At 38.7% G+C, this 14,344-nt stretch overlaps 1 protein-coding gene across 1 annotated transcript; it reads left to right on the top strand.

Moving 5' to 3' along the window:
- The first annotated feature begins 56 nt into the window (after positions 1 to 56).
- ZNF891 (zinc finger protein 891) lies at positions 57 to 11,275 on the top strand. Its single transcript, XM_055550780.1, has 2 exons — positions 57 to 180; positions 9,098 to 11,275. The coding sequence occupies exon 2, from the start codon at positions 9,210 to 9,212 to the stop codon at positions 10,845 to 10,847; it is 1,638 nt and encodes a 545-aa protein (XP_055406755.1). The 5' UTR covers positions 57 to 180; positions 9,098 to 9,209; the 3' UTR covers positions 10,848 to 11,275.
- The last annotated feature ends 3,069 nt before the right edge of the window (positions 11,276 to 14,344 follow it).

Genomic DNA, 14,344 nt, shown 5'->3' with positions numbered 1-14,344 from the left:
GGCGCGGGGGCTCCTGGTAAATGTAGTCCTGGCCCTGGCTCCGCGGCCAGGCGAGCGCGCGCCTCTGCCCTGCTGCTCTCGGTTGAGAGCATCGGCTCGGCTACATGCACCTCGTGCTCGCTGCTCCCTTTTCACCGCGGCCGGGTGATTCCGACCCGAGGGCGTGAACCCTGAGGACAGGTGAGCGCGTAGGCTCACGGAAGTCAAGGAGATGCGGTAGGGAGAGGGGACAAGGGGCTGCCGGGTTCTCCAGGCTGTCGGCCGTGGGTAGGGGGCGGCGTTCTTGCGGCCCGGGTTTCCTGGGACGGACTCAGGCTTGGGGTGGGTTTTTGGGGTGAGCAGTGCCAGGCGCTGGGGAAGAGTCTGACTTTCTTCCGTGAGTGAGAGGAGCAGAGGTGTCCAGCTTGTACTTCTTACTTTATCCTGGTGCTTTTTTTCAGTCTGTCTTAACACCTGTCAGTTGAAAAAAAAAAAAAAAAAAAAAGAAAAGCATAACCTAAAAGTTGAGAATTATGTTTTTTTTTAGGGGGTGTACTGTTGAGAAATTAAGCCAGGGAGCAGCCTCTCAGCTCTGAGGCACCTTCCCAAGAGGTAAGGGAGAGCCAGAATATACAGGAGTTTTGCAACAAAAGCCAGGTAGTTAGAACATAAAACAAAATTAGGTTAATTAAAGAAAACCAAACATCAAGTTAATGATTTTAGCACATTTCTATGAATGGGGAGATGTAAGAGTCTGGGCTTATTGAAAGCATTGCTCTGATCAGGATTTTCACTCTTCAGGGACAGTATCCTATGTTTCTCCATCCTGAATCCCTTCAGGGTGCTGATCTGCAGTGGCCAGATCACCCGAAGGCTGCAGCATTCTTTGCTGTTATGGCAGATGACATTCTTGTAACACAGTGCCTCCTCTTGGTCATAACATTTCATGACAATTTTTTTTTTCTTTTGACTATGTCGTGGCATGTGGAATCTTAGTTTCTACACCAGAGATAGAACCTGTGCCCCCTGAAGTGGAAATGCAGAGTCTTAATCACTGGATCATTGGGGAAGTCTGCATGACCAATTTAGTCCACTGTGCTGGGAAGGCTCTCATTCCTAAATCAGGAAAAGATTCTGTTGATAGGCCATTTGATGTGCTGAGGATTTTTGTTTGGTCCTTGGTGGCTCAGATGGTAAAGAATCTGCCTGCAATGCAGGAGACCCAGGTTCAATCCCTGTGTCAGGAAGATCCCTTGGAGAAGGGAATGGCAACACACTCCAATATTCTTGCCTGGAGAATTCCATGGACAGAGGAACCTAGCAGGCTACAGTCCATGGCGTTGCAAAGAGTGGGACAGGACCAAGCGACTAACACTTTCACTTTTTCACTTTATGTTTTTTTTGGATTAGACCCTGTTGATCGTCTGAAATTCTCTGGATTGCTTGTATTACTTGTTTATTATGATCCAGTAGACGTTTTCCCTTGTTGCTTCTAACCATATTTAGAGTTGTACTATTACATTAATTATGTGTAGAGTTATATATATGATTAACTGTTTTGAGATACTAATTTTGTTGTAGGCCTAGTAACACATTGTGTAATGCAAGAGACAACAGTCTTGTAAAACAGAATATAATGCAACTGGTAACATTAATACCATAGCAGAGAGAGACACAAGGCATAAATAATTTGAAAATGAGAGAGCAAATTAAAACAATGATTAGTATAACTAGTTGTAATCTTGACATAATAGGCCAAGTCATCTGGAGTCAGTCAGCTGGAGAAGCCAAATTATGGAAGGATCAGGTAGAGAGAAAAAGATAAATGTTTTATCTTTATTTACAAAAGTATTCTTAGAATGACATGGTCAAAGGTCTAATTACAAGGCAGTTGCCAAGAAACTTGCATATTTCTGTGACATAAAGCATTTCAATAACTAGAATTATGACTGGTAACATTATACCAGGACATACCATATTTTTAGAAATGCCAAATAAGTTTTGGAATATCTGTATTAATGACATTTACCGATACAATATAACCTAAGATTTATCTCCAATCACCCGACAATGCTTCTCAAGTAATTGAACATACGAAGTAAGCCTAGTTTAATATTCTTCTGTCAGATGTCTCAGGGCTCCTTTGAAGCATCTCAGAGTTGGCTAAACGTCAAAAGAACTCTTTTTAGTTAGAATTTGACATATACAAAACTACTTTTTCGGGGCTCCTTTTCTGCGAACTTTCCAAAACTTTCTGTATCCATATTAGGTTGTCCCGTATTTTTTTTTTTTAATCAAGAAATAACCAACTACAGGACAAAATCACCCTTATTTACCCAACAAATTCACTTCTATTCTTCATACCTTCGTTTACCGAAAACATAAATTCTAATCCCCTTGCACATTAAAATGCTTTCCTTAATATTTATTAATTATATTTCAGTTTTAACCCTTAAAACCTTAATCTGTAGGGAAAACGGACATGCAGCATGTAGTTGTGAACTGTTTGTCATAGCAGCATTTCCTGGTTGGCAAACTTGGAATTTTCCATAACCCCTAGTAACATATATTTTCTGATTTTTTTCTTCAGTGTCTTACAAGACATGTGTCTAAAAATCCCAAACATCTTTAGTTTCTGTCTCATAAGGAGAAAAGGAGGTAAATTTAGACCTGTTTAGCAATTAATGTTCACGTGTTTTATCTTACCTGAAATGACCTGGCTATTGAATGAATTCCCATCATTTAACTTAACTTAGAAAAACTCAAGTTACTAAAAATCAGGAGAAACTATTTTAGATATATAATTATTCCTAAAGAGTTTTCAAGAAAACTCTTACCTCATTTACTTTTATAAGTTATGAAAATACCATCCTACCAAGTTAATTTTTTGCTGACAAATCTGCAACAGAAATAACATGAACATATTGACGTTCAATAAACCTAGGTACAATAAAAATAAGACCTGTCTATATCGAATAAACCAGCAAGCTTAACCTAGCTTTAATACTGAATGTTAATTAATATTGAGTATTTCCTCTAGATCATGTGAGCCTGGAATTCATTCTGACCAGTTTTTTTTATATTTTGAAATATTTAATTTGTAAGTGCTTACTTATAAGCCAATTAAATAGAACTCTTTATAAGTTTAATTTTGATAATATTTTCTGAAGATAGAGACATCTATATGTATAATGTGTACACACACATATAAACAGACAGTCTAGAGATCTCATAGCATCACTTTAAAAACTTAGTTCTGAATCAGGTATTACAATATACATTTAGTTTATAATTAACAGTGGGAATAAATTAAATTTGCTTGCTTAGATGATTAAGGCTTTATTATTTGTGGAAAAAATTTTTACGATTTCTATTTGTCCTTAATAAACCTTTAAGTAGGCTATGAATCAGATTTGGGGTGAGATGATTTCAAATAAACTGAAAATTAAGAGTTCTGTGTACTATTCATAGAACTTTAGGGTTCACTGTCTTCAAAAGCTTGAGTAAGGCATTCAACAAAGGCCCTCTGAGTGCACAGATTAGACCCAGAACAAAATCTATGTTATTAACTTTGTTAGCAATGGCACCCCACTCCAGTATTCTTGCCTGGAAAATCCCATGGACGGAGGGCCTGGTGGGCTGTAGTCCATGGTATCGCTAAGAGTCGGACACGACTGAGCGACTTCACTTACACTTTTCACTTTCATGCATTGGAGAAGGAAATGGCAACCCACTCCAGTGTTCTTGCCTGGAGAATCCCAGGGACGGGGGAGCCTGGTGGGCTGCCGTCTATGGGGTTGCACAGAGTCAGACATGACTGAAGTGACTTAGCAGCAGCAGCAGCAGCCCCTGAATATTGGTCCCAGTTTTTACTTTATATTGTATGACTCTATTGGTTTCCTTTAGTAAGTTTAATTAATATTTCTTCAGGGGCATATCTACATGCTGTCTTATAATAACAATACCAAGCAGGGGACGTAGTACCCATTGGTCCCCAACAGTAAAGAAAGCCTATCAACAAGTATTGGTCTTACAAGGAGTCATGGAAGCTTTGCCTTCTTTTATCCCCTGACCTTTTATCTATTTTATGTCTGGGGTCCCTAGTAAAGGGTTGAACCAAGGGACTCAGGCCTTTTTTTTGGTCCATCTTTTAACTTGGTTAATTGGCCTGTTGCCCCAAGTAATTGTTGGTCAGCTATCTCAGTGTAATTTTTTCCAGCCCTTTATGTGTGTGTGTGTGTGTGTGTGTGTGTGTGTGTGTGTGTGTGTTTGGTTTGGTCTCGGTGGCCTTGGGCTGCAAAAGCTTCAGTTCCTGGACAGAGATTGAGGTTGAGTTGTGGTACTGAGAGCACCGAATGCTAGGGACTAGACCAGTGGTCAGTAGCAAGGCCCTGGCGTTTCAGCTTTGAAGAAAATAAATCCCACAAAGATGGAAAGTAGTGAAACAAGTTAAGTGTTTATTAGGAGGAAAAAGAATCCATTACTTGTGTATAGACACATGGGTGGACTCAGAGAGTTGCACCCTTGGGGCAGTTTAAATCACTTACATGGGGCATTTCTTCTGGTTTTCCTTTGGTCAGTCCTTTTTGATTTGCCTGATTTGGAGTACATATTTCGTATGTCTCAGGATCCTCCCATGCATCTCTTAGCCAAGATAGGTGTTACAGCAGAGGCCTATGGGTAGTTAGCATCGTTTACTATGGGATGGCGCCCCCTCGTTTTTGTCCCCTAAGGAACTTTTCTGTGTTTGTGTAGTTTGGGAATCCTCCTGACTTTAAGAATGAAAAATAAGTGGTCACTTATCTTTTGTCTGGCCAAGGCCCAGCCTCCTCAGTTGTCCTGCTGTTTTCATCTTGGAGTATGGATCCACAGAGAATGAAACTCCAATTGTTTGCCCTGAGGGCCATCTATCTCCTGCTTCAGAGTAAATAGAGTGGACTTGTTTGGGGCCCTTTAATGTTGGGGACCAATGGGGGTCCCTTTGGCCCATCCAACCTGAGATAGTATTGCATCAAAACTTTTTAATTCCCTTAATGTCTGTTTTATTTATCCCATTTCTTAATAACCATTGAGAGATTTATCTTTGTGGGGATGAGTCACTTTAAAATTTCCCCTTGTTAGGAAAAAGTTTGTAGACTTTCCTTCAGTTTTTTAAAATTTCCTGTTAACTTACCTAATTAACATTAATTTGTTTTTATTAGCATCTGTAAGATCCATTGAGGGGAAGCAGAGGCCACAAATAAGACTTCGCAAACTGTTTTTTTGTCTGTTTTAAATTAAAGGAGTTCTTAGGTTAATTATTTTATATGTGTGTGTGTGTGTGTATAAATAATTTTATAATTTTTCCATCATTTAATGTGGTTTATTTCCCCCCATAAGTACCAAGAAAACAACTGTTTATAATGAGAGCTCTCTAAAAATTTACCAGTTTAGAAGTTTCTTCCATTTGATGTCTCCATCATCTGGCCATTAATGAAATATATGATAGTAGTGACCGAAACTAATAAGATGCAGGAGGCTTCCCTACAAGACAGTGTAAAGGATGCCACCTAAGCAAGACCCAGAAGGTTTACTCCCAAAAAAAGTTTAAGAAAGTGAAGGTCTTCATTGTACAGACTGACACAATGAAGGTTAAGATGACAAAAAGCCCCTAACAGTTGGTACAGTCAGACGAAAGACTGATCAGAACCCCAGTCTATTTGTCATCAAATGAACATGATATGTGTGCCTTTTGGATGGCAGAGACCAAGTTCTCAAGTCACACACACATATACCACACAAGAACAGGTAGAACTTTTAGTCTCAAAGACACAGGAAAGAGAAATGCAGGTTCACCCTAGAAGGGCTTTTATCTTTAAGGTCAGAATTCTGAAAAGATGTTTTATCAAGCTAACTTTCTCTAACTTGACTGTGTATGCAGAAAAAGGGCCCCATCATAGTCATTTTTAGGGTGAGATTTCCTTTAATCCCCAATTAGGTAGGTTCTTGCAAGTATGAGCTCTGTATGTACATAAATCTAGCTAGGGTGTTAGTTGGAGGTTGGCTTTCTGATTCCCCTAGCTTACCTGAGAGAATCTATTTCCCATTTTAAAATTGAATTTGTTGAGGATAAAATTTACCAGTGAAATTGTGTGGTGGACCAGTGTGCTGCTTATGAGCTTAATTCCTCTAGGTTTTTACCCCAGAGTCTTCTCTGCTCCTCTAATGTATTTCAGTTATCCCTCTGGTAGTAGAAGACCATCATGGTGCTTTGATCACATAGTGTCTAGTTCTTATTTCTGTCCCCAGGAGAGCAAGTTTTTAAAGTTAAATTGAATGGATTTCCCTATAGGGATAGCTGGACACTATGAAGATTTGCCTTTAGCACTCCTGCAAGTTTCTCAGTTGCCTGAGAAAGCCATTGCTGGCCATGAGATGTCCCTTCTTCAGAGCTGAAAGCTATCGTAATGTTTTCACTTTTATTCTGACAAATTCTTGCTAAGGTAGCCTTTTGAGGAAAAACATCAGGTCAACCTCCTACCTAACCACTCAGCCCAGATTACTCAGTGTCTTTCTTAGTTTTTAAAGTGTCTTTCAATTGAACAAATCCTGCTGTCTTTCATCCTGGGTCCCCCAGGATCTTCCAACTGTGTATGTGAAGTAGGGTGGTGGCAGTGGTAACTTGTTCATAGTGTCTGTCAACCAAGCGCCCCTAGTATCTTTCACCTGGTGAGCCAAGTACCTGTTATACACCCTCAAATAAAATGCAGTATCATCAGCAAGTAGTTGGGAGAACCAGGAGAAGCAAGAGAGATTCACCATATTCATTTGAACTCTTTGAGGAGGCAGATGGGCACAGGAGGCCTTACTAAGACTCTGGCTCATTGTAGAGTTCATGTGAAGGAGAGAAGTCAACTCTCGGTCCCTTGGTTGCCAGAACTGTTAACTGAAAAAAAATACACAACCTGAAAGTTGAGAATTATATTTTATTCTGTGAATTTTGTTAATAGCTTTGAGAGATTGCTCCAAAGAGAAGGGAGGAGCCAGGATATATAGGAGTTTTTACAAGAAAGAACTGGTAGTCGGAACATCAAAAAAATACTGTTAATTAAAGAAAACTAGATATCTCAGGTTAATGAATTTAGCACTTTTTGTGTATGGGAAGATGCAAGAGTCCGAGTTTATTGTAATCATTCCTTTGCTATGCGCCTTATCTATCTAGGGTCAGTATCCTGTGTTTCTCCATGCTGAACCCCCTCAGGATACATAGTCTAGGGTGGCTGTAGTGGCCGATGGCTTGAAAGCCACAACATCCTTTGTTGTGACATCCTTTGTCCGCACACCTTAATCTGTTACTGAGCTGTATCACAGTAATGAGATATCGTTTCTTTGTGGCAAACTTTAAATTAAAGAACGTAAGATTGTATGAACGTTATTTCAACCATGTCAAAGAAACAAGGTGGGAGGGGGGTTAAACATTTATGAGATAACAGAAAATTTTGAAGACTGCCTGGTGTATTTGACATTAAGGAATTATTACTAGTTTTGTAGGTGTGATAATAATATCTTGGTTATGAGTTTTTAATTTCAGAGATAAATTCTGAAATATTTATGAGTAATACATCATTCCCAGACAGATCTGCTTCAAAACAAGAGTGATGGATACAAGAGTGTTCATTATACCCTGACATTATAATAACAATAATAGTTTTTCTGCTTTTCAACCATTCCTGCATTCCTGGTTAAACCCTGCTTGAATGTGACATTGTATTATTACTTTAATACACTGCCATATTCAGTTAACTAATATTTTACTTAGAACTTTTTCAATGTTCATAATTAAGATTGCACTTTAATCTTTTTTTGTACTATCCTTGCAAGATTTTACTAGTCTCGTGAGTAATTCGAGAAGCACAGATTTTTTTCTTCTATTTGGTAAAATGATTTTTCCCTTGAAAGTTTTGGGCTCAAAATCTTTTGGGATAGATATTGGACTTCTGTTTCAATTTTAAATGGTAGTGATTAATTTCAGTTTGTAGTTGTTAATTGAGTCAGTTCTGGGCATGTATGATGGGGAGTGTTCTGGATACTCAGGATACCTGCAAGGAACAAATCAGATGTATATTTCTATATGATTTACATTAAAATGACAGTCTTAAGTACATTTCTGGATTAGGTACATAAAATCTACCTGTTGAAGATCTTTGTTTAAATAAAAATGTGAGTTCTCTAATCTTGTCCATTAAACCTGAACTCTATTAGAGTATAATACTGAGATAGAAGTCTTATATTTGAAAGTTATCAACTAACCTTAAAAAAGTGAGATTTAATATTAGCATAATATATTATTGCATGATTTGTTGTGATCCTTAAAGTTTCCAAGCATTCCTCATTTCTATTCACACAATGTGTCAGTTGTCTCAACATTTATATTATAAAAATTATTCAGGAAGTATTGTACCATCTGAAATTTAAAGGCCTCAGTCTCAAAACTTAGAACATAGCTCATGCCTCTTTGTTAATCCCATTCAAGTTTTAGATAGAATGAATTATCATAAGGAAATATGGACTTTGGGGACAGAGATTAAATTGAAGGTAATCAAATGAACATTTGTTTCAAAGTCACGTTTGCCTTTAACAACTCCAATAAAATTCTAAGTAGGGTAGCAGCCAAATCATTAGTCCTATTAATTATATGTGAGGTTGTTTAGGTAAATACCTAGTTACATATACAATAAATAAATTTACCTAAAACAGTTGTGATTAGCAGGAAAATTATTTTTTATTTTAAAAAGTGAACTGAAAAAGTAGTAAGGTATGCATGAAATTCAAGAAAATGTGCCTTTTTTAAACTGATTGTCTTTGACTTCAATTTTTTAAAATCTTGTTTTTCTACCCAGAGCTGAATAGTAGTCTACAGGAGAAGCCAGTATAAATAACCAAGGCAGCAGTTCTAGAAGGGGGCCAAAGATGATTATGTTGCCTATCAATACAAATCCCAATAAATGTTTTAAATTGATGAGACCTTGCTGGAAGGTACAGGGGAGGGTCTACAAGTTTGTTTTTTTTTTACCTTGCCTCCCATGGAACCCTGTTTTTACCTTTCTTCTTTTACCCGAACCTGCCTCTTTGGCTACAGGGAGGACACCCAGTGAAATGCATTCCTGACCTGATTGGACCAGAGAAACAAAAAAAATATCCAGATCTCTCAGCCCTGTTGTGCAGGTGGATGTCACATTCAAACGCTCAAGATGGCGGCCACTGACCTATCCTCAATATGGGCTCTGCCTGCACAGGACTCTGCCTGTTTCTATATGAGAAATACTAAGGGGGAAAGGATAGTGCCAGGATTCCCAGCAACTTGGTTACAGGGACCAATGTCTTTTAAAGATGTGGCTGTGGAGTTTACCCAGGAGGAGTGGATGATGCTGGACTCTGCTCAGAGAAGTATGTACAGAGATGTGATGTTGGAAAACTATATAAATCTCACCTTAGTGGAATATCAATTATGCAAGCCTGTGATCTCCCTGTTGGGTCAAGAAGACATAAGAACTGTGAAAAGCAGAATTCCCCAAGGCACCTGTCCAGACTGGGAGATTCAATTCAAAACCAAAGAGTCAACTTCTAATCAGAATATTTTGGGTGAAAAATCATCTGGTGGCATGAAAATAATAAGATTCACAATGGATGATTGGTCTTCTACATTAAAAGAAGACTGGGAATGTGGTAGAATCAGAAAACAGCACAAGATCCCAGAGGGAATTTTGAGGCAAGTGACATTTACTCAAAAGAAGACAGCATCTCAGGAGAGATTGTTTGACTATCATGAATTAGAGGAAAACTCTAAACTTAGATCAACACTTGTTTTTTCAAGGAGAGTTTCTACCAGTAAACATTGCCATAAATGTTACTTAAATATTAAGTGTTTGAAGCATAATCCAATCCTAAACAATTTTGAAAATATCTCTGTAAGTGAGAGGCTCTGTGAAAGTCATGAATTTGACAGAACTCTGTGGCATCTTGAAAGAACTCAAATAGCACAGAGAGTGTACACATATTGCAAATGTGATACACACTTCAAACATAATAATATGCTTCCTATATGCAACAATTTTCTCATGGTGGCGAATTCCTATGAATGTAATAAAAACAAAATCTTTTGTCATCATTCATTCCTTGAGCAACAGGAGCAAACTCCTACTGAAGAGAAACATGAATGTAATCAGTGTGGAAAAACTTTCAAAAGGATTTCTAATCTTATTTTGCACAAGAGAAGTCACATGAGTGAGAAACAATATGAATGTAAAGAATGTGGGAAAGTCTTCAATGATTCCTCAACCCTAAGGAGACATGTAAGAACTCACACTGGTGAGAAACCTTATGAATGTAATCAGTGTGGAAAAGCTTTCAGTCAAAAAACATCTCTTAAGGTTCATGTGAGAACTCACACTGGAGAGAAACCTTATGAGTGTAATCATTGTGGAAAATCCTTTGGCACAAGTTCTTACCTTATAGTGCACAAGAGAATACACAGTGGGGAGAAACGCTATGAATGTGATGACTGTGGAAAAGCCTTCAACACAAGCTCTCACCTTAAAGTTCACAAGAAAATACACACTGGAGAGAATCTTTATGAATGCACTGACTGTGGGAAGGTTTTTAGTGGTCTCTCATCTCTTAGAATGCATGTGAGAACTCATACAGGGGAGAAACCCTATGAATGTAAGGAATGTAGGAAAACCTTCAGTGTTTCCTCTTCTCTTAGAAGACATGTGAGAACTCACACTGGAGAGAAACCCTATGAATGTATTCAATGTGGAAAAACCTTCAGTCAGAGTTCCTCACTTATTATACATAAGAGAATTCATACTGGAAGAGAAACCCTGTAACAGTTAAGAATGTGAGGTTGCCTTTTTCATTGTCTTAAGGTGGATTTCACGGTCATTGTTTCAGTGTTTGTTCTCTAAAATAAGCATTTGAGGCTATCAATAGTCCTATAAACACACCTTTAGCTATATAACACATTTTGGTCTATGATAATTTGTTTTGTTTTAAATCTAAGTGTTGTCTGATATCCACTATGACATTAAGTCTTTTTTGATCCATAAATGTTTAAAATCATGTATTTTTAATATGTTTGCAGTTACCTTATTGATTTTTAAGTAATTGTATTAAGTTTAAAGTATCTGAACTATATGATACTACTTTACTAGCATTTTCTTGAGAGTTGCTTTCTGGCCTGGTGTGACAGATATTGCTAGTAGCCAAATGAATATTCACTTCATCCCTCCCGACTGGCAATCCTATTGTAGCTTATATCAACACGTCTAATTATAGAACTCTTTTCAGCAGCTTTGCTGCCATGCGGAGCCATTCCCCTCATTCCTGATGAATCAAATATAGACAGTATTACTGGGGACAGATCTATCTAGTGTTTTCTCTTTGCCTTTTGCACTTTGTCATTCTATCTTCCCCAGTCTTCTTCCTTTGGATTTTGCACTCATAAAGCTGAATGAGTCATCTTGTGACCAGGAGGATGACAAGCATGGCCTAAATAAGGATGATGTCAGAGAGATCCTGGTTTCACAAAGATATCTTCAAATGGTTGTACCAGCACTACACTGCTTATATTTGGGTATATTTTTATATGAGAAAAATAAGCTTATTGGAATAGAGTCCATACAGTAATCTTATTTTTTTTAAAAAAGACAAAGGTCACAAGGTTTGTAGTTAAATATTTTATGCTGACTGTACAAATTTGGATAATACCATAGAAAAGGGAGGAATGCAAATGATATGTTGATAGACCTTTTGGGCTTAGTGTAGAGTGGATGGAGCTGAGGTCATTGAAAGCAGGTGTCAGAGAAGCAGGAAGGAAATCCCAACATTTCAGCATTAGAAAAACCAGTGAGTCTTCAAGTAAAGGGGAAGTTACTGATTTTAAATGCTGAATGAACCCTTGAGATTTGCTACTTGGTCTTACAGATACTGACCAGAGTCTAATTTATTAAGCTCTAATTTATTAAGAAACAAAATACAGAAAGAGGAACTTATGATGGAAGTAAAAAGCAGTAGTTACAATTTGTCTTGCTCATGTTATATGAGACATTAGATGAGCAGGCTTATATGTTGATCTGGACCTGAGGAGATGTCTAGGATGGAGATATAATTTTACCAACATCAGGAGATAGACTGGGTAATGGGTTTTGTGGAGGTTACTAAAATTGCACAGAGAAAATGGATAGTGTGAAAAGAGAATGTCTACCACTGACCAAGGAGACCTATATCTAAAGTAAGTAAAACTAGAATTTTACTAAACCAGAACAAATTAGTGTTTGAAGAAGGAAGGTAAAATCGGTTGTTTAAATGCTACTATGAGGTTAAACTAAGATCATGGCATCTGGTCCCATCACTTCATGGGAAATAGATGGGGAAACAGTGGAAACAGTGTCAGACTTTATTTTTTTGGGCTCCAAAATCACTGCAGATGGTGATTGCAGCCATGAAATTAAAGGACGCTTACTCCTTGGAAGGAAAGTTATGACCAACCTAGATAGTATATTGAAAAGCAGAGACATTACTTTGCCAACAAAGGTCTGTCTAGTCCAGGCTATGGTTTTTCCAGTGGTCATGTATGGATGTGAGAGTTGGACTGTGAAGAAAGCTGAGCACCAAAGAATTGATGCTTTTGAACTGTGGTGTTGGAGAAGACTCTTGAGAGTCCCTTGGACTGCAAGGAGATCCAACCAGTCCATCCTAAAGGAGATCAGTTCTGGGTGTTCATTGGAAGGACTGATACTGAAACTGAAACTCCAATACTTTGGCCACCTTGAAGAGTTGACTCATTGAAAAAGACCCTGATGCTGGGAGGGATTGAAGGCAGGAGGAAAAGGGGACGACAGAGGATGAGATGGCTGGATGGCATCACCGACTCGATGGACATGAGTTTGAGTGAACTCCAGGAGTTGGTGATGGACAGGGAGGCCTGGAGTGCTGCGATTCATGGGGTCGCAAAGAGTCGGACGCGACTGAGCGACTGAATTGAACTGAACTAGGTGTAAATACTGAATGGTATGTTGAGGATGGGTGGTAGATTGGGATGAGTTTAATGATAAAGGATGAGGAAGTGAATAAACATGGACGAATTTGGATAGTAGGAGAAACATAGGGAAGTTGCTGAAAAGGGATTTGGTCAAGGTGTTATAGCCAAACATTCCAGGAAGAAAACTCAATCAGAAGGACAGCATGGATAGTGGAGTGCGGTTTATGTATTTATTTATTTTTTTAACTTCATTAATTTTGGCTGCCCCAGCTCTTAGTTGCAGCACTCAGGATCTTATAATTGCGGCATGTGGGATCTTTAGTTACAGCATGCGAACTCTTAGTTGTGGAATATGGAATCTAGTTCCCTGACCAGGGATTGAACCCAGACCCCCTGCATTGGGAGCTTGGGGCTTAGCCACAGGACCACCAGGGAAGTCCCCTGAAGTGAAGCTTATTACACCAGTGGGTTCGAGACAGAGTTTCCTCCTTAGCCAAGGACCCCAACCGATTTTTGTGACAACCTTTTTACCCAAAGTGTACATGTCCAAGCCCACATCCTCAAATTCTCCCAAGTCCACTCTGGACAATGTTAGTAAGAGATACAGTCAAGTTACAGCCATGAATTTACATTCTAAAGCTATCTGGACATACAGTTTGGTCTACATCAATAAGTATTATTAAGATTACATGGTGGATGTTGCATTCCTTCTGGCTCCAGGAGGTCTAGCTACAGGGTCTGCTTGGCCTGGTTTTTGTCCACCTGGGAGGCCTGCTCAGCTGTTGACATTTTATCTCTATGCTTCCCAGGTATGCAGTCCAAAGTTTGCCAAGAGTGTAAGATGGAGTACCTTTTCTTTTAAAGATGGATTCAGTCCAGTCAGGGCAACCTGCTCCTTTCCTTTTTCATTCCCCCTTCTTGATGCTCTCAACTTCTAGTACGAGCATCACTCATAGGGATGTATTGTACATTAGCTCTTTTGGCATATATTTGGGTGAATGCAGCCAATCTCAGCGACACCAACCAGACAATATACTGGAGAATACAAGGTCCACATAACAAAATTAACAGAGCAACTACAACAATGATTAACATAGCCTTCCACCAATTGCCCTTTATCCATGGCCAAACAGAAGTCCAAAAAGGAGGGTTATCATTAAACATAGATTTTACCTGGTTTTTCATGTTATCTAGAGCAGCTGATACATTGCCAGATAAATCAGGAATATACACACAACATTCAATTTTAATTATAGCACAGGTCCCTCCTTGGGTGGCTGTAAGTATGTCTGCTGCTAAGTCGCTTCAATCGTGTCCGACTCTGTGCGACTCCATAGACGGCAG

This window comes from Bubalus kerabau, chromosome 16 (assembly GCF_029407905.1).
Source record: "Bubalus kerabau isolate K-KA32 ecotype Philippines breed swamp buffalo chromosome 16, PCC_UOA_SB_1v2, whole genome shotgun sequence".
Taxonomy (NCBI): domain Eukaryota; kingdom Metazoa; phylum Chordata; class Mammalia; order Artiodactyla; family Bovidae; genus Bubalus; species Bubalus kerabau.
This window is presented reverse-complemented; position numbering and strand designations above follow the sequence as displayed.